Source organism: Siniperca chuatsi, linkage group LG24 (assembly GCF_020085105.1).
Source record: "Siniperca chuatsi isolate FFG_IHB_CAS linkage group LG24, ASM2008510v1, whole genome shotgun sequence".
Taxonomy (NCBI): domain Eukaryota; kingdom Metazoa; phylum Chordata; class Actinopteri; order Centrarchiformes; family Sinipercidae; genus Siniperca; species Siniperca chuatsi.
Window position 1 is genome coordinate 10,255,995 of NC_058065.1, and position 19,681 is coordinate 10,275,675.

The 19,681-nt window shown below is 41.6% G+C and overlaps 1 protein-coding gene across 2 annotated transcripts in view; it reads right to left on the reverse strand.

Annotated features, from left to right (window-relative positions):
- Positions 1–84: 84 nt before the first annotated feature.
- Positions 85–19,681, reverse strand: part of appa (amyloid beta (A4) precursor protein a) — a 35,174-nt gene continuing 15,577 nt past the window's right edge. Inside the window, exons 2-17 of one of the 2 annotated variants that reach the window (XM_044187311.1) lie at positions 17,959–18,126; positions 16,021–16,150; positions 15,635–15,747; positions 15,342–15,532; positions 14,664–14,998; positions 13,814–13,981; positions 10,313–10,446; positions 9,341–9,415; positions 9,096–9,254; positions 8,004–8,132; positions 7,756–7,855; positions 6,522–6,734; positions 6,307–6,360; positions 4,896–4,987; positions 3,043–3,189; positions 85–2,576 (exon numbers count right to left, since the gene is read on the reverse strand). In XM_044187311.1, the coding sequence (XP_044043246.1) occupies positions 2,475–2,576; positions 3,043–3,189; positions 4,896–4,987; positions 6,307–6,360; positions 6,522–6,734; positions 7,756–7,855; positions 8,004–8,132; positions 9,096–9,254; positions 9,341–9,415; positions 10,313–10,446; positions 13,814–13,981; positions 14,664–14,998; positions 15,342–15,532; positions 15,635–15,747; positions 16,021–16,150; positions 17,959–18,126 (2,310 nt within the window). In that variant the 3' untranslated portion in view covers positions 85–2,474. The remainder of the gene's footprint in view (positions 2,577–3,042; positions 3,190–4,895; positions 4,988–6,306; positions 6,361–6,521; positions 6,735–7,755; positions 7,856–8,003; positions 8,133–9,095; positions 9,255–9,340; positions 9,416–10,312; positions 10,447–13,813; positions 13,982–14,663; positions 14,999–15,341; positions 15,533–15,634; positions 15,748–16,020; positions 16,151–17,958; positions 18,127–19,681) is intronic. The other variant, XM_044187312.1, reaches the window with a different exon arrangement.

Consider the following 19,681-nt stretch of genomic DNA (forward strand, 5'->3'; position numbering starts at 1 on the left):
GAGACACGAATTATTAGTATAAAACAGGATGCATGATGAAACCTCATGTGCATTATCATAAAAAAAACACAAAGATACAGCATCTGTATGTACATTCAAAACTTTATTATGGAATACAGTGTAGAAAGCGTTTTCCCAGTCAATGCAAATGGCCTGCACAATATTACACAGTGGAAAACAAAACCAATATATAATCCACAGAAAAAAGATGGAAAGAAAATCCTGCTTCCTCTTCTACTCTACTGCCCTCTGTTGGGCTTCTAATGAGCACCCTCTGAAAACCAAGGACCCACCCCACTGCAGCCTCCATATGTACATTTCATTCACCATTTCCTCACAGATCTTACTCGCCACTAGATTTAATAACAGAGTGAGAGGCCACACTGCATTTCTTTCAATGTAATGTTGAGATGGTGACAAACCTTTAACATGAGCGGACTGTATGAAGATGAACTGGGGATTCTTGCCTACGGTGCTGTTAGCTTCAACTTCCCTGCTTTGACATCCCCGGCCCCGCCTCGCTCTCAAGTCTCTCGATGAACGCCTATCATCTATATACAGACTACAATGCTCTGCCTCTGAGGAGTCAAGTGTGCATTGATGGCAGAGAGGTGAGCAGCATGCCTGAGGGGAGAGGAAGGCGAGGGAGGGAGGGGAAGAGGAGTGAAAATCCATTATATATACACAGACTGCCTGCCTGGCTGGCTATCCATCCTGAACTGCAAGTCATTTCCTCTCTATCTCGCCCTCCTTCCTCTTCCTCTCAGCACTCCACCTGTTCAATCAGCAGACACAAAATGATTACAAAACCAAATAAGAGACGGCGTCGGCTTACAACTGGACGAAACACCAGACTGAAAACGACAAAACACATACACGCAGAGATAATCCTAACCCATCCCCCATGCCGGATTCCTCCTCTTTTTCCATTCCCCTTCCGCTCCCTGTAACCTTCACACCCACAACATGCCCTTTTCAAAAAAGACACATGAATTGAACAAAAAAAAAAAAGCACAAATTAAAAAGGGGGTGATTTCTGAGAGGACTTTTAACACAATATATTTCAGTGAATGAGAATAATATACCAACAGAGATGAAGCCAGCCCCCCTCCTGTCGCTTCAGGATCGTAGCATGGTTTTTAAAAAAAAGAAAGAAATGAAATGAGGAACACACTTAAATTCCAAAATCACAGATCTCTTTTAAATGTGTATTTTACATGATATCAAAGCAGAGCCCATTCATCTAGATTTTTATATTTTTCATCATTGTTTGAAGTCACGTGATCACGAGAAGATACTAAATGTACAATCTTGCTAGAATGACAATCTATACGTGAGAAAGGATCTCAAGAGAGCAGTGTTAAGACCTTTTTTTTCCTTTTTCCAAATCCTGTTGTCATTGTTGTCATGCACTACATAGGAACAGCTAAGACTTCAGCATTAATTCAGTAACATTACACGCAATTTAAAAAAAGGACTTTACATCAGTTGACTTTTTTTTCTCTGTTTTCATTTCTTTTTTGAAAAACAAAACTGGAAAACGAAAGAGAAAAACTCTAAAAGTAAAAACAGCTCATTCAGAATACATAATCACTACCGTTGTCATCAACATATTCATTATCATCAGCATCTCCAAATATCCTTAAGAGCCTTGTGTGACTTCGCACAGCCCAGCTGTCGTAAGAATGCGCAAAGAAAAGAAGATGAAGGGAGGGGATGGAGGAGGAGGAGGGGAGGGAGAGGAGGCTCACTAAAACTCCAGTGTAGACTGTAGATTGAGTGCAGTAGTGGTGCAGATGGTGGGGGAAACACTGGGCTTCATTTATAAAAAATAATGTTGCTTGATTTAATTATTTTATTTAATTATATATTGCATTATATAAATCATTACAAAGAATATGATACAAACAAATGAATATGTCTACATGCTGAGTAATGATTTGAAATGATTTTGATGATTCTGTATGCAACCAGTTTTTGTAAATGAGGCCCAGGTCAGTGTGCGCCTAAAATCCTACTGATCAGTGGTCAGATCTGCCTACACACACCATCCCATGCCAAAATACCCCAACTATACACTGGCCCTGAATCAGTGTGGACAGAACGCGCTTCTTTCCCCAAACAGTGGGTTTGTTTCGATGCACTGGGCGGGGCCTTTTTCCATACATCAGCAGGCCCAGAAGGAGCAACATATAAAAACGCCTTTCTTTAATTAAAAGGCGTCTTGCTCCGATAAAGTGAACAAACGTGGTGCAAACTGGCTTGGCCTCAGCGCCCGCCCAGGCAAAAATGAAAGAAAAAAATAAACACGGGCTACAGTCGCTCCTTATGCTTGTAACTGACTATTTCAGTCACGCAATGATATAAGCCACACTGCCTTTGGGAGACGTGGGACTAGTCGGAAGGGGGATTGATGTGTGGGAGATGTTTTTGTGTGTGTGTTTATGTGCGTGTGTGTACATGTGACATTCTCTTCAGTTCTGCATCTGCTCAAAGAACTTGTAGGTTGGGTTCTCATAACCGTTCTGCTGCATCTTAGACAGGTGGCGCTCCTCGGGGGTGACGGCAGCGTCCACCTGGAGGTGAGCCAGAGAGAGTGGGGGAGGTTACATACACACACGCACACACACACAACCCGAGTGTACAAATGTATAGACAATCTACATTTTAAAGACCTTTTTAATACTTCCTGGAAGTGATTTTTTTAAGTAATTGACAAAAATAAAGAAACAACTACTGTATTTTTTTTTTATTAAACTGCTAATGAAAGTTCTGAAATGACAAATGAGGATTGGTAATGGCATTAATCCAATTATATTTTAGTGATATAATTAAAAAAAAATTTTGCAGAGTGTACAGTACCAGTAATACATTTTCAGACTTAAACATATACACCTGGATACATACATCTACTACACATACAAGCTATAGTGAAAAACAGCTTGCCCCCACACGTGCATGCATGTGCACAGCATCATCCCCACACCCTGACTGCCGTATAGAACAGCTTGTACACACACACACAGGTCAGCTGTTTCTCACCTCAATGACTCCGTGGTGTATGGAGGTGTACTGCTTCTTTCTCAGCATCACCAAGGTGATGACGATCACGGTTGCTATGACGACGCCTCCAACCATCAGGCCGATGATGGCGCCCTTGTTGGAGCCCACATCCTCTGCGAAAAACACCTGTGGGAGTTGAAAGACAGACAGTGGTCACGTGACCTGTCAGTTACATGGCAACCACCAATCACAACCAGCGTGATGATTTTAATATAGTGAGAGTAGAAATGCTGTATTTTTCTCTAAGTACACCGAGGACTTTTCTTTACACAGTTAGCGTCTTTCTCTTATCGTGTAGCATGGAAGTGCGTTAGCAGTGTCACAAGCACACAATGAGTAATGAGTGTAGTTTTAGCTTTCAGCACAGCAGGGCTGAACTGTGCTTAGAAATGGTTTGCATGTCACTTCTCCCCGGGATCCAATCTAATACTACCTTTAATCCGATGTGTTGGAATATCACTTAAGGAGGGGAATACTGGTGACATTCAGAGTTACAGCCCATTTACTTCTGTTTCTTTCCAGTTTTCTTTTAACCAAATCGTTTTGCAGTGCGTGCTGTGTGTAATTACATTTCTTAATATACCTGTTTTTGTCATTTTTAAAATAGTATCATTACAGAGTCAAATTTAGCTTGAAAATAGCTGCTGTGGAACAAAGATGCACATAACACATAAGAACCCACGGACATTACAATGACTGTAAGGTGACTTGTTTTTGAGGGATAATTTCCTGGGGGAGACATTAAGTTTAAGGTCATTTACAGAAAGCAGAGCACAACCTAAAGCAACATTGATCAACAACTCAGCTCCATTACAACACAATACTAAGACACATAATTAAATAAATTTCACAAAACCAAATGAAGGCCTCAACTTCTCTGTGGAACTCGTTTTTCATGCCAAACACAAATAAATAGAAGCAAATGAAGGGAGGACAACAGCTCCTGATATCTCTACCTGTGATGACACCAGCAGGGTTAATGGGACAGAAACCTAGTCAACTGGCACAAACTTCAAAACACCATTAAACTGCAGATAATCTAACAGAAATACATCTTGACATCTCAGCACTGCTACCTCTGCTTGTGTCACAACACTGCAAACTGAGTGGAGACTTAATTTCAGGCTGGTGAGCCTCCTCCAGAATAATCCTGCAGAACGCTGATTGGGGTTACGGTGAATATCAAATTAAGGAGTTGAGTTAAGGAGACAGCCCGACACACTGGCTGCTCATTGTGAATGCAAGAACCGTGATATGTAATAAAATGTAGAGATTAAGGGATTAAAGCCTTAGGTGAGAGGAATAAGGTACGCAGATTTGGATTTGACTGAGGATGGATTGAGGTTTTTGTGCTGGTATTACAATATTGGATGAGATTAATGAATGAATGCAGAACTGGGTTAGAGCCTTATAATGTTTAGTACAATAACCTGTGGCTGACAAGGAAAATACTTACAGCACAAAACTTAACTCTGATCAGAGGACAGCAGATTTTAGAGAAGAACAGATAAGCGTGACGCACTCATTATCGCTGTCGTCTCCATGGACACCTGTCTCCATGGTGACAACCTTGGGAGTTTACCACGAGGACAAAGTGGAGACATGGACCTGACTCTGTGTGTGTGTGTGTGTGTGTGTGTCGGAGGAGAAGAGAGGACAGAGTACAAGCTTGCATGTGTCAATTAATGCATCTTTATGTGTGTGCGCATGCTTGTGTCTATTTCTCTATGTTAATTAACTAGCCTGTATTTTTAATGAATCAGTGAAATTCAAATGAGTCTGCATATCTGCGCTGCCTGTGTCAGAGAGCTGCTTTCTGTGTGTGTGTTTACCAGTTTCTGGTGGTGAACTTCATATTCAGTGCTTTGTCTGTCCTCCGTCTCCATCCGCAGCTCAGGAATAGCTTCCATCTTCATTCCAGTCACTGGCGAGGGAAGGAGAAGTACTATCTATTATGGATGGTGACACTCAGCCGCTTTCTCTTTCTCACACACACACTTGCTGCGATCAAACTCACTCGCTCAAGCAGGACGGACAGCAGAGTGTTGGGATGTAACAGCAGTATGAATTGAATGTAGCACATACATAGCACTGCATATATAGTACAGTACGCATAGACCCTGCAGCTGCATCACAAATCTCCTGACAACCACAGCTGGCGCCTTAATGGAGGTCAAGTGGAGTTGGCTGTGTGCAAGTAATGGCAGAGAGAAGGAGAGATAGTGGAAAAATGCTGCCCTGACTTTACTTCAAGTCAAAACAATCCTGAGACTTTACTTAATTTGAACAGATATTTTTTGTTAGCCTGGGAGCTACTTTAACAAAGCAAATAATTGTTAAAGTTGACATGCTACTTTAGCCATGATCTATAGTAGTTTACAATAGAAACATTACCTTACATTGCAAGCAGTGATACAAACTACATATGTTGGGACCACTTTCTAATAGGGCACCCTTATATAGGGTTTATAAGTTACTAATGGCTTTATAAACGGTTAATAAATCATTTACTAATGCTTAATAGAGCAGTTATAAGCCATTATTAAGAGCAACTTTTGGGTTACTAGGTTGTGAAACACACCTTTTGCTTGTTAATGAATGCTAATAAGTCACTAACAAAAGGGGAATTACCCATCAATTCTGCATTTTCACATTAATAAAGTAATTAATAAATGCTCATTAATTTCTCACTTTATTGTAAAAGCCATCAGCTAAAGCTAGTAAGATTTCAACAATTATGAAAGTCATCGATAGACATTTTTCACAACCTGGCAAGTCAAAAGTTTTTATTTATGGCTTATAACGGCATCAGTGAATGACTTATTAATAAAGCCATTAGTTGCAACTTATAAACCCTTTAGAAAAGGGTGACTTATTAGAAAGTGGTACACATACATTTAACTACATCAGGACCACAGAGCAAAATTTTATTGTAGTTTCAAATTTAATCAGCTGTTTACAACTATTACTGTCCAATGGCTCATATGTGGCCACCAAACCAAAGCAACAGGGCCTCCAATATTGTCACCAGAGTCTGCATTCCTTCATCAAGAACCATCTCTACACATAAATAAGAAAACATTGATATTTTTGGGAGAAAGTGTCTATAAACACTTTTGCCAACCTGGTGGGCAGGGTGTGGCAAAGTCAACAACATTATATCGGCAGGCCTTAAACACTATCCATCTGATTTTCTGAATACATATAAATACTTTAGATAGCTTTTTGAATAATAGCACCAACCTGGCCGTGTGGGAATGCCTCTGTCAAGATTGGGGCGAGAGTCCACTGGCTCAACTAGAGAGAGAGAGCAATTTCATTTTCATATATCATTTTGTAGCAAAGCCAAAAGTGGATTGCGTATTGCTTTATAGCATTTATGGGTGTCATTTCTATCAACTTTGAAGCAACCAAAATGTAGTAAAATGTAATTAACAACCCAGTGCTTCAGCAAGTACCCTGGTTCTCAGTGTTGGGCTGGTTGAAGCTCTCAGGGTGGACAAAGCCGAATCCCCCCAGGCCCAGTGTGTCTTCCTGAGGCAACAGGTCGGTCTGTCCGTCTCCCAGCTCCTGGTCGGGCATCAGGGCGTCGTTGCCGTAGCTCATCCTCACGTCCGTCTGCAGGTTGGCCAGCTGCTGGGCCATCTCCGCCTGCTCCCTCTGCAGAAGCTCTGGATGGACGCGACGAGGAGGTAGGAAGGAAGGACAGAGGTCAGAGGAGACGAGAGGAAGGGAGGACAGAAGTGAAAAGAACGGAAGTTCCACTTCATTTATCCAGCAAACTTGTTGTATCTTATTGTTTTCTGTTGTTTCAACATAAAATGCTTTCTATGATGAAAATATTGCTGATGATAAAATAATAATTTCTTTGGTAATTAGAATGAAAAAAGTTGACAACTGAATCTTTAAAAAAAAGGTGCTGATGTGTTTATATTTCTGCTTAAAGGAAATATTATATCCCACGCAGTGACCCACAAACATTTCTCTATCAGAAGGGACAGCCTCCAAGAAATGTTGTTTAGCTCAGTTTAATAGACCTGGTGCCTAGCAATGACTGGATGGTGCTTTTTCTTCTGTGTATGTTTGTTCCTGTGTGTGTGTGTGTGTGTGTTTTGCCGGGCAGCACAAACTGTGACAGTCTCCGAGACAGAGACACAGATGGCAGCGTGACGCACGCAACTCCAATAAACCCAAAAACCCACAGAAACCTAGCAAATGCAGGGGTGGGAGGGAGGGTGGGAGGGGATTTATCTTCCCAGCAAACAGTTTCATTTGACTCTGAACAGAAGAATTAGGCCAAATGGCTCCAATGCCCTTATCAACAAAAAAATGCATTTCTTGGGGGCCTGGAATTTAGAGCATTCAATCTCTCGGTTACATGAAGCACAATCAGGACAGTGTGTCTTCCCCTATACAGTATCTCTCTCATGCCAGGGCCAGACATCTAAAACTCATATTTACAAGATGTGGTTCGTGTCATTCTGAAAGATTTTTTATTTTCTTGTCTCTACCTATTAACTGCTCTCTCAGCTAAAAACTCCTTTCTTTCTCAGTTGGTTATGGTTATCTGGATACTGTAAAGGCTCTGATTTTTTACTTTTAGTTTCTACTATAAACTGGACTCTGTCTGCAATTTTAAGTTACCAATACTACAAGACAAATGTAATGAATGAATCAAAATGACAAACTCACCAACTTGGTCCTGGATGTCGTCGGCCACACCGGGCACCTTGTAGAGAAGTCCCAGTGACTGGTTCATACGCTCCTCAATGACACGCAGGTGGGTCAGCACCTTTTACACACACACAAAAAAAACGCAATCTGTATTTAGTAAAGTGGCAATATAACTTAATTTACAAGTAAAATTATTTCTGGATGTTGGATGGAGAATGTGTTCTTCCTAAGAAGCTGGCATAAGGCAGTTGTGTGTCTGATGCTACCTGAGGTCTGATCTGCGCAGCCTTCTTGGGATCTACCATGCGGACGTGTTCGAAGTGTTTGAGGGTGTGCTGCCTGTCTTTTTGCTCGGCACGCACGTACTTCTTCAACAGGCTGAAGACATGGCGAGGCTACAAAAGACAGACAGAGAGAACAAGGCTGATGGTTTAGAGCAGAGGAAGGTACATGGTGATATAGTTATATACAGTCAGGATCAGAAAACAAACCTTTGTACAAAATCAAACTGAAGTTAAAATTTGTAAAACACGATGTTCAGTCAGTAACATTGTTTTTTCTTCAATTTTCTTCTGCATATCAGAAGATGAGGTTAATTCATATATTCATTATATTTATCAAACCTCAGACATTAATCAAATGCTTCAGAATGTTGAGTTTTATGTGAGAGCTGGGTGACGTTTGTTTATTAATTGTTAATGTTTTGCCCTTAAATAATGTCAACTTTTAGAGTTGAAAAAAAAAAAAAAAGATTTTCTAGATTGCAATCCAATACATTCATCTATAGTGTATACTGTATAAAAGGGCTCCATTTGTTATGTGTATTTATACAGTGATAAAACATAGAAGCAAAGGACTAACAAAACAGAACACGAACAGGAGAGTCATTTATGTTTTGCAGCAGATCAGATTAAAGGACTCTTATTGTGCGGTTACTTACTAAAGAAATCAATAATTTGACACCAAATATTGATTTAAACATGATTTTAAAACGTTTGGTTTTTTTTGTCACAGGACTTCTTGATTGATATGACTGGACTCCAGAGTCTATGATCAGAACTGTGATCCATAGCAACAGTCTGTTCTTCAGAAATAACAGACCATAGAATGCCGTGATGGACCAAACAGAATAGAGTATTAAACAAAGCCGTGTAATAAAAACAGAACAAGAAATATCTTGATGAATAGCCGAGAACAAGAAGGTGGGAAATGGCAGGACAACAGTAAGCTTTGCAAGAAAATAACATTTTAAATACTATTGTAAATCACAGGGGAAGTGACTTGTGATCATTAAAACACTGTCAATCATCTGCATCAGTTACAGGAAAGGAGATCGCTGATCTGTGTATACAGCGTACCCTGGGTGGGTCCTGCTGCAGCGCGGTCAGGTAGCTCTCCAGAGCTAGGCGGCGGCGGTCGTTGAGCAGAGCCTCCACCCGGGCCATGTGGGTCTCCACCAGCTGCTGCCGCTCGCTGGCCGCCTCCTGCTCCAGCGCCTCCACCTTCTCCTGGAAACGCTGCATGCACACACGCAAAATTGCAACATATAGATCAATGAATAGACACTAAAAATGTTGGGTGGTCCAGTATGTGCATGTTTTACCTGGATGACAGCCTTCTTGTCAGCACGTGGAAGATTCTTTGCTTCCCTCTCAGCCTCCTCCCACTCTCTCATCACCTGAGTGCAAGAAAAAGAAGGAAAACATTTTTTTATGCTTGTCAATCTACTTTACTTCTAAAACTTTACAAGGCTATGAAAAGATAATATCTGGGCTGCAGAGGGTAAATATCTGATCCTTCCTGCGTGTGTAAATAATCCTTTCAGATTGAGAATGTTGATATGAGGGAGTTTCTTCTTTCTAAATGGGGTGTGTGTGTTTTTATATTAAAATCAGTTTCTTCTCCTGTTTTGGTCAGTTGCATCTTTTTTAGAAAGATGATTGTACGTCCTACCTGTTTCATCCTCTCTGACTCACTGGGTGGATTGTTTGATTCAACACAGGCCTGTACCAAAGACATGACCTAACAGAATCTGTAAGGGTGAAGTCAACTGTGTGAAATCAGACTATGCTGCGCCTGTGGCTACCCACGTGAAACAAACAGAGCTATCCAGAGTGGTGCACAAACTCTGGCTAAAAAAGAAAAATAATGCTTTTAGAAACATACAAGGTTGTTAGTGTTCTTGTCTGAAGCTTTGAAAACTGTGACATTGCTGTGGACCATGTGGCTTTCTTCCAGAGAGCGAGCCGGTTGATTAAAGAATACAATTAAGTTTGAATTGGCTCGGTCTGCTCACCTGGGAGGGATTAACAAGCGCACCTATTCGTTTTACTTGACACACCTTTCCTCCCTCCATTTTCTATTCATAGAAATATCTTTGTCCTCTCCCTGCTACAAAGAACATCCTCCCCCCTCTCTCTCTGCTTAGCTACCATTACTCATTCACATGTAGGGTGACGGCTGATCAGCTTTCAGTCTACTGAATTAAAAAAACAACAGAAAAGACATAAAATCCTCCCTCCTTATTTATTCCCTTTGCTTATTTCCTTCCTCCCCCAGCCCTCTCCATCAGTACCTGGGACATCCTCTCGCGGTGCTTGGCCTCCAGGCTCTCTTTGGCCTTCTGAAAGTGGGCGTGTTCGTTTTCGTCAGCGGGCGTCTCCAGGTAGTGGTCCACGGCGTCGGGGGAGCTGGGTGTGGCTGTGGGTACTGCAGGAAATGGAAGTAGAGGGGAGAAAAAGAGGAGGCAGGGAGGTGAAAAAACTTTCAGTGAAGCATCTTTTTAACGTACCCTTTTTTTTTTTGGCTGATCTGGGACCGGCTGTGTGTCCTCAGCACACACAAACACAAAACACAGAGTCCAAAATGGGTTAATAGAGTTAGTGTGAGATCAGGAAAGAAAGAAAACAAGATAGTAGCTGTAGCTGGAAGCCAGCACCCTCCAAAAGCAAACAAGTGATTGCCTCAGATGACCTGTAGTCCTTTGTGGAAGAGAGACAAAACCCCTCTCTCATTTATATAACTTCATTCAGAGCCTGATACGGCTCTCATGCCAAAACACTGATGCTGGAATTTATCCTGCGGGCTCAAAAGCACAGACTGAACTGCAGTCAACTTACCAGCAAGTAATATAAATTGACCACATATTGCATGAATCCTGTATTTAATCAGTGGAAAGTTGATTATCTTTCACAAGTGTGCTATCAAAAGTGGTTGGTGGTGTGTGTGTGAATCTGTGTGTGAGCGTGTGCTGCATGCGTGAAGGTCGCACATCATGTGAAATTGGTTATGCCTGATGAGCGTGCACGACTGCACAAGACACAAAAACAACGGAGAGATGTTATTCGCTTTGACGTAAAGCAGAGTGTTTTGTTAGCCTCTGTTCCTCAAAATCATTTAAAGGATCCGTTCACACAAGTGAAAAAGTATTTTTCTCACTTACCTCTGGTGTTATCATGCAGATAGTTTTGGTTTTATTTAACCAGGTTTAGATCGCTGAGATTTCTGCCTCCAATCAACGCAATGCAGGTGAATTTAGTTTGTGGTGCTCACAGCATTGAAAAATTCAACAGCAACATCTATTTCCAGAATTAGTTCACTTCAATTAAATAGTAGTTGTAGTGTTTCAAGACTGCACATTGCGTGCCCCAAAATGCACTCAAAAATTCCCCTAATGGAACGAAAAATGCTGTATCCATAGCATGTACACTACTTCTTTGCTAAAAATCCCACAGTGCAATGTTTTGCTTTCGATAGATTTCGATACACTGCACCTCTCATTGATGGCAGTTCATAATCATAATTATTCAAAATACCATTATAGAGTAAACTACTGAGTATTAATTGTGCAGGGAACAGTGAAAGACAGAATAAGGGAATGATGTCGGGCACAGCCTGGGTTTTTGTAGGCAAACCACTCTTGTTGCTGACCAAAATATTGCATCACTTCTTAAGTGCTGCAGAACCTTCCCTAGTACAACCTTTTGGAAATGTGAAAGCTTTAATTAACTGGACAAACACTAAATCAATATTTTGTTGGACCAAACCTTCAGAGAACAAAGACAGAAAAGTGACATTCGCTGAACTCAAATTACTTGGATTATTACTGTAATTATCATGTGCTTTATATTTACAAAAAAACATTTGACTATTAATTGACCACACAAGCAAGTATGTGTGTGTCTATGGGGGTGTGTGTGTTGGCGTGGGAAAAAAAAAAAAAATAAAAGACACTGCAGCACTTTCTCACCTCCATTATGTTCAGCAGAGCAGAAATCATAACATATCAAAACACACATGCACTTACACATCTAAACACACACACACACACACATCCTTGTACTTATATCTTTGTGAGGACTGTTATTGACATAATGCATTCCCTAGCCCCTTACCCTAACCTTAATCATCACAACTAAATGCCTAACCCTAACCTAATTCTAACTTAACCCTTAAAACAAAGTCTTAACCTTCAAATAGCCTTTTGAAGTTGTGAGGACCGGCCAAAATGTCCTCACTTTCCAAAAATGTCCTCATTCTGTAGGTAAAAACGTGTTTCAGTCCTCACTATGAAGCAAGTACAAGTACACACACACAGTGGATAAAATTAGATAAAAAAAATAGGGAGATGGAGAAAGCATACCTCCATTTTGCTGCGGGGCAGATCATGCACTTAATGACTGAGATGCAAGCATACACACACATCGAGCAAGGTCACTGAACCTTACACAACACTGAAATCAGCATCTGAGCCAAACACTTAAACCACCTTCCGCTCCCCATCTATCACACACAACCCCCCTCTGCACACACACACACACACACACACACACACACCTAACAATGAAAAAAAATGCCAGGGGAAAAACAGGTTGACAATTCAGGACTGACTTCACTATTTGAAATCTGACCGGTTCACTTTGTGACTTTGTGATCACATCTAGCTCAACAGGAAGTGGTGCAAAATACTCTCTTTTAAAGTCAAAATTCTAATGGCCAAACACATTAACAAGGTGTGAAAACCATTGACCAATTGTCCTCATTTTCAGCGTTGCCACTGATAATCAATCATCACAATGTGATGTAGCAGGCAGGTGTGCTCAGAGTGTATAATGATGTATTGATGAGTTTTTCCCCTTACCGCTACCTAGGAAACGTTTCACATTTTCAAAATTGCCACAGGGTAATTTGACATCCGATTTAAGCGAATGTAATGAATTAAACAGGACTTTTTTTCCTGAGAGATGAGGATCGAAGGTGAGGTGAGGATTATTGCAAAATAATTCCTGCCTGGATAATTTTGCACCTCATATTCATGTTAAAGTAATATACAAGATGACGCCCATGAAATGACTGTAATCACAGAAATAACTGTCGTTATCATACATGCTCTATAGGGCGACAACACTGTAACATGGCAATGTAAAGATGTCATTCAGCCTCTAAAGCAAATTGTCCATGAAAATGAATTCTCTGTATTTAACCGTTGTTATCGGAGCATATCGTTTTTGGTACCTTGTTTCACTACTTAATTTGAATAGAAATCAATAAATTCAACTTTAATCTGGTAGTCTCTTCACTGAGGATTCAGAAAAGCCATGTGGTAATACAGGATTTCTTTTTATCACTATGGCTTGAACATAACTGCTAAAACACCTCTCCAGCTCTTCAATACAAAACTAGGTCCAGTGTGGCTCAAAGCAAAATGTAATGTAAAACGTGAATGCATCTTATACCCATCTTACACCTACAAACTGTGCAGACGATCAGGTTGGTGGCCTTAAGAATCCAGAAAGGATTACGGGAAAGGTAAAGTCTGTTTTTAGTGCAAACACATTTATTTGTCTGACGGACACACACAGACACGGTGAGGAAAAAAGTAAAGGTTAGCCAAGAATAGAGCTGACAGGTAGGGAACGTCTAGAATAGGAGCACACCAAGTGAGAAACCTTTGAGCAGCTGTTAATATCTGGCAGCTAGTGGACAGCTTGGATAGACAGCGAGTAAAAGTGGGGGTTAGAGACAAATCGGAGATGAAAACAACTGGCCGAGGTTAGCTGCTGTCAGCAGGACTTACTGACGCTCCTGCAGACAGACAGGCAGTACTCCTCTGACTCAAAGTTATTCCGGTTGCCTCCGCAGCCGCCGTAGATGAATTGAGCACAGCGGCCCTCCTGTTGGTCAAAGTACCAGCGGGGCAGCATGGCCCGGCATGGACCAGTCTCTGCATTGGCCCAGCACACATCTTGGGAGGACACACACACATACGCACATACGCACTTGTCATCATTCACAAAGTCTCTTTATCTCACCTTACACCATGTAAGTGCGTCTTTTTTTTTTGGTCAAGATCTCAAGTGTGTTCACCTATAAAACATGCCACTTAAATTCAAGGACATAAAAATAAAATACCTACATAACAGGGCATGTGAAGAAAGCCAGGTTTAAGTGTTGTTAATGCTACTTGGAATTTAATTTAAGACCAATTTAACACTAAAATGAAGAAACAAAAGCTGGAACTGATTCTAATGGAACGTAGCTAATGAAAGCTCTGAAATGACAAATGAGCACAATAAGAAAAATGACAGCAGGAAATGAATTGGTGAGGAACATGAAGTTCAGTTGTGTTTAGCAAAGCATAAAAATGGAGAAATAAAACACGTTTTATATGCTGTACTACTAAGCTTGTTCCACATCAATCTAAATGCAAAGAAACCTATCATCTGATTACTGTATTTAAGATGTTAACATTTCTTTAAAAAAAGCCTTGAATTTGGAAAATTTCCAAGGCTTTTCAAGGACCTCCAGATACCCTGATAATGAAAACAAAAATATGAAGGACAAGACAATAAATAAATAAATAAATAAATAACAGAAGATGAGAACCAAAACTAGACACATATGCCCACATCGGAAATGTTCCTCACCCCTGACAACCTCTTCCACAGACTCGGTGGTGGTGGTGGTGGTGGTCGTCATGGCAACGTTGGTGGTGGGCTCGTCTGCGTCATCGCCGTCGAGTGTGTCGACAATGTCGTCATCTCCCTCCTCCTCCTCCTCCTCCTCCTCCTCCTCTTCCCCCACCACCTCTTCGTCCTCCTCTCCGTCTCCGTCCTGGTCATTGTCCAGCACATCCTCCTCCTCCTCTTGCTCCTCATCTTCCTCGGGCACCTCCTCCTCCTCCTCCTCTTCCTCGTCCTCCTCTACCACAGATGGTCTGGTTTCCTCTTGCTGCTCTGCTGGCTCTGGCTCCCGCACCATACTGGGAGAGAGGGTGGGATGGATGGATAGAGGGAGGGAGGGAAAGGGAGAAAAATGAAGGTAAGGGAGGGACAGAGTAAAAAGACATATGGAGAGAACAAGAGCAATTGGGGGAAGGAAAAGTGACAGAGAAAGAAGGATGAGGAAATAAAGAAGACAAGGAGGATGAATGGGCAGGAGGGAAAGACAGGGACATTATAACCAACCTGCAGTTTGCTTTCAAGGTGAGAAATGTTATCCTCATGGCTATGTTGAAAATGAAAGTGGTAGTATCTATGATCATCTGAGCGCTGATGTATTACTCTGCTGCAGCCTTGCCCTCATTTATCTGTGTGTGTGTGTACCTGTTGTCAGAGTAGTCAGTCTCCGCTCCACCCCACCAGACATCGGAATCATCAGCATCCTGCTCGGCGCTGTCGGTGTCACGCTCAGCCTCCGCAGGACAGCACACAAACTCTACTCCTCGGAAGCGGTCGATGCCGCACGGCAACAGCATACCGTAGTCGTGGAGATTCATGGTCCGGTCTCCGCAGGACTACAGAGACACGGAATGAGTAAGACACACACAGACAAAGAATAGATCCGTATCTGTTACTAGTCATTACAGTAGTGTACGTTTGTGTGTGTATGTACTCACCTCCTTGGCAACAGTGTGCCAGTGCAGGTGGCTCTCACACTGGTCCATGCGCTCCTGGTGCAGGAACTTGCACTTGTCAGGAACGAGCAGGGCGTCACTCACAAACTCTCCCACTGCAGCAAAAACAATATCCATATTCATACACAATGGGCAGCTTCAGCCCAGCCTTCTGACTGACTGAAGGCACATTTCAACCAACACTGACAACTCCATTAAGCATAGCTGACTCTAGCTCCTTGGTTGCTATGGTAACTCTTGTAGTAACCAGAGCAAGATAGTGATCTTTTCTTTGTTTCGGTTGCTTTCCTAAAAATTAACACTTTCTAGAAATGCTTTCACACAAGCACTGATAACTGTGAATCAGTAGAAACATATATGGGACTCACCCAGGCAGCGGTAGGGCACCACAATGTGCATGTGACTGCGACACTGCTTGCGCCCCTTCTTGCACCAGTTCTGGATGCTCACTGGCTGATTGGCCTCCACCACATTGGTAATCTGGAGCTCTGGGTACACCTACACACACACACACACACACACACACACACCGTATTATATATTATAATGGCGTCATAACACAACACAGCTGAAATAGAGTAGAATGGGTGGTCTTAATGAATACTAGCAACTTCTATCCATCTTTATTCATCACTTATAGTTCCAGTCAAACCATTTTATTTCAGGCACAGCCACATAGTTACAATTTGTTACATTATTGCAGTGTTCCCTGATGCCATTTCTGCTTGGCAGACTCTGCTGTGTTTACCTCTATGTTCCTCTCAGCCATGCATGACATCTGCCTCTGCACAATATTCTGAGTCGACGTGTCATCCCTCTCCAAATACCTCTCCCCTCATTCTTTTTCATGACACCACCTCTTCCGTTTTCTCTCCTCTTCATGCCTCTCCCAATGCAGAGGAAAAAGATAATTCCATAACCTTTTTTGTTCCTTGTCGTCACTTTTTTTTGCCAAGTCGGCTCTTCCATCCGGCTTTAGGTAGGAAAAGTCAAGCTCTCCATATCTCTTTTTTTGTTTTTGATGCTTGAAGTTCAAAATGTTAAAATGTTTAAACCTGGGACCTAAAAATGATTGTTATCACTGGATTTGTTAACAGGGGCAACATTTTTGCATTTTTTTTCTTACACAGTGCATTTGTGCAGTGATAGTCACTGCTGGAATATTCCCCAAAGAAATGTGGTCTTGTGGTTGGAGGAGACTGCAGCAATTGAAAAATCTGTTTCAGACCAACAACAGAAAGGTTCACTGTTGTATTTCTGTGTTTGGTTAGGTTAGCGTCTCACTGCCTAATCAAAAGCATTCCAGAGCTTTTAAAGTAAAGTCACATGGACTTAAGCAGCTTGTTTACTGAGCAGAGTTTTGGCATCATGTCATCCTGCCAAATTGGGGATTTTGGTGACTAAAAACAAATCTGCTTGCAGACTCTATAACACACTCACTTTTCTGTGCTCTTGTATTCTCTCAAACAAGCAAGAACAAATACCTCATTCTGCCCTCTAATATCCATAATACTTTGTGTTTTGGGGTAGTTTTGTATAGTTGGTTCAGACTGTATTGTAGGACAGAAACTCACAATTTCAGGCATCTTTGCATGCATTTTTTGGTACCACCTAGGTTTGAAAGTTGTTCTCACTTGCCCAAACATATCAAAATAAAACTAAATCTAGAAAATGGAAAAAAGACAATCCAATCTTGCTTGTTGTGAACTCCCCTAAAGTAGCTGCACTGCTACCTGCTCAATCACTGTAATTTGCTCCGAGAGTCAGCTTAATGGCAAACATGTAAATTTTCCAACCCAAAAATCCAACTAAAATGTTGCGACTATAAAACTTTTCATCCAGGCTTATTGCTCACTCAAAACAAAATAAACACTGGGTAATTACAGTTTAAGTATTCCATATATATATATATATCATAGCATATATGGCCAAATGAGAGCCATTTCCAAGGCATGACAGGCACTGAAAATTATGATTACAAATGGTCTGGGAGGAAATGACCTCTCTAACCAAAAAGATGTTCAAAGAATTTCACCTTCACACTATTATTATTCTTTGAACACTATCCTGACATTCTATGTCTATACCCCCCACCTTTTCTACACCACTTCAGGCTGACTTTTTACGACAATATGTACAATAAAGATTCATATCAGCTTTAAAGGGGGGATTAATATGATCATGTAATAGACTTAATTGATTCTACAGGGGAAATAAAGTGTTGTACATATAAAACAGAAAGAACAGCTTCTTGGGTTTACCTTCCAGGCCAGCAACCCCCCCCCACACACACACACACACTTTACCTCCTGGCAGTACTGCAGGATGCCCTCCTTGGTGCCGATGCAGCTCTTGGTGCCTGAGGCGTCCGGCTCCCACTTGCCGCTCTGCACGTTGATGTGCATGTTGAGTTTACCGCAAAACATGGCCACCTGGGGCTCTGCCAACAGACCCATAGAAACATCTGTAGGCACCTAGGGGTGGGGAGACACAGACACGAGAGCGAGAGAGCGAGAGACAACTCATGAGCACTTGCGCTGAAAAATGCAAGACGGATGCAATTCAATTTTATTACTTAGATAGCGGGGGGGGGATATTAGTGTGTTGGATGGAATGTAAGAATGTAAGATGAGATGAGCTAGTTTAAGATGAGGAGCGGGAGAGAGATGAGGGGGGGAAAGAGGAAGGAGGGAGGATGGAGAGAAGAAGAGGGAAGCCAAAGATGGGGTGTTAGCAAAAAGAAGGTAGGAACAAATTCTCACATTTTCACATTTTGGGTGTGATTTTCAGTGTTCCTATGATAAAACTCTTAACCATGGTAGTGATAGCATGCATGCTCAATATCTGTTCATATTTGCCATTGGGTGTTGTCAAATATATAAAAGATCTTGCTGAAAAATGCTGAAAAACAGAGCAAAAAAAGTGATGGACACAAAAATCAATAGCTTTAGAGGAATAAATTGCCTCAAAACAACAGGCCTGGAGAAATCCAATACACCTTCTGTTGTCTATGATGTTCATGCACAAGCACACACACCCACTCAACTGCTCTGTGCAATACCATTTATGGGAATAGTGTACATCTCTGTGTCCATGTGGGCTTTTTTTTCCAAGACAGTATAGTGTTTATATAACCCTCTGTTGATTCATTTTTGGTTCATTTCTCTCCGTTAGTGCTGCACATAGTAAGAGCAGGTTGGCTGGAGGCAAGGGGAGTGTGTGAGCAAACAGTGTGTGTGTGTGTGTGTGTGTGTGTGTGTGTGTGAGAGAGTGAAAGAGAAAGTCCGCCTTTGGCATGAATGTATTAATTTTTGTGTTAATGTGCCTCCCTGCGTGTGTGTTTGTGCGCCATTGCTCTCTGCCTGCATAAGGAGGTTTTGTGCTGAAGCTCCCTTAGGAGAGGAGGTGCAGACAAACCACTGAATGTCTGCATTGTACTGGCAAATGAGCTAGAACAAAATGGGAGGGAATAAGGGGGAAAAAAGAGAAGGAGACAGAGGGAGGGAGGAGAGGGACTGTTGCCATTGTGTGCTCCCTAATCTTGTTAATGGTTTTGAAGGCCCTGGCAGGCAAACAAATGTTGTTTTGTGAGATGGATAGCATATTTTTGCCTCCAGACTTGATTCTCTCCAAGCAGTCAGGGGCATGAAGTCCTCTCTGAATATGAGAATAGCTGGTGGGGGCCATCAATTTGGATAAATGTGAAGCTGAAAACTCACACTTTTGGATTGATTTAGCAGGCATCTATCTGGCGTGTTGGGGGAAAGATGAACTTTATCCGCTTTCATTATATTCCATTTATACGCTGTATTTCCACACTTACCACAAGAAGAACACAGTGCTCTTTGGAGCTCTCTGGAGATCAACACCTATACAGTGTAATGCTATCAAATCAATACCTGTACAATGTAATGCTGTCCATTGCTATTGTGCACCAGAAAGCAGACACTTATGAAGATTGTAATTATCAGTTTGAAACTGTAGGGTGGGGGTTGGTGGAGGTTGTGATTAACAAGATTCACAAACATA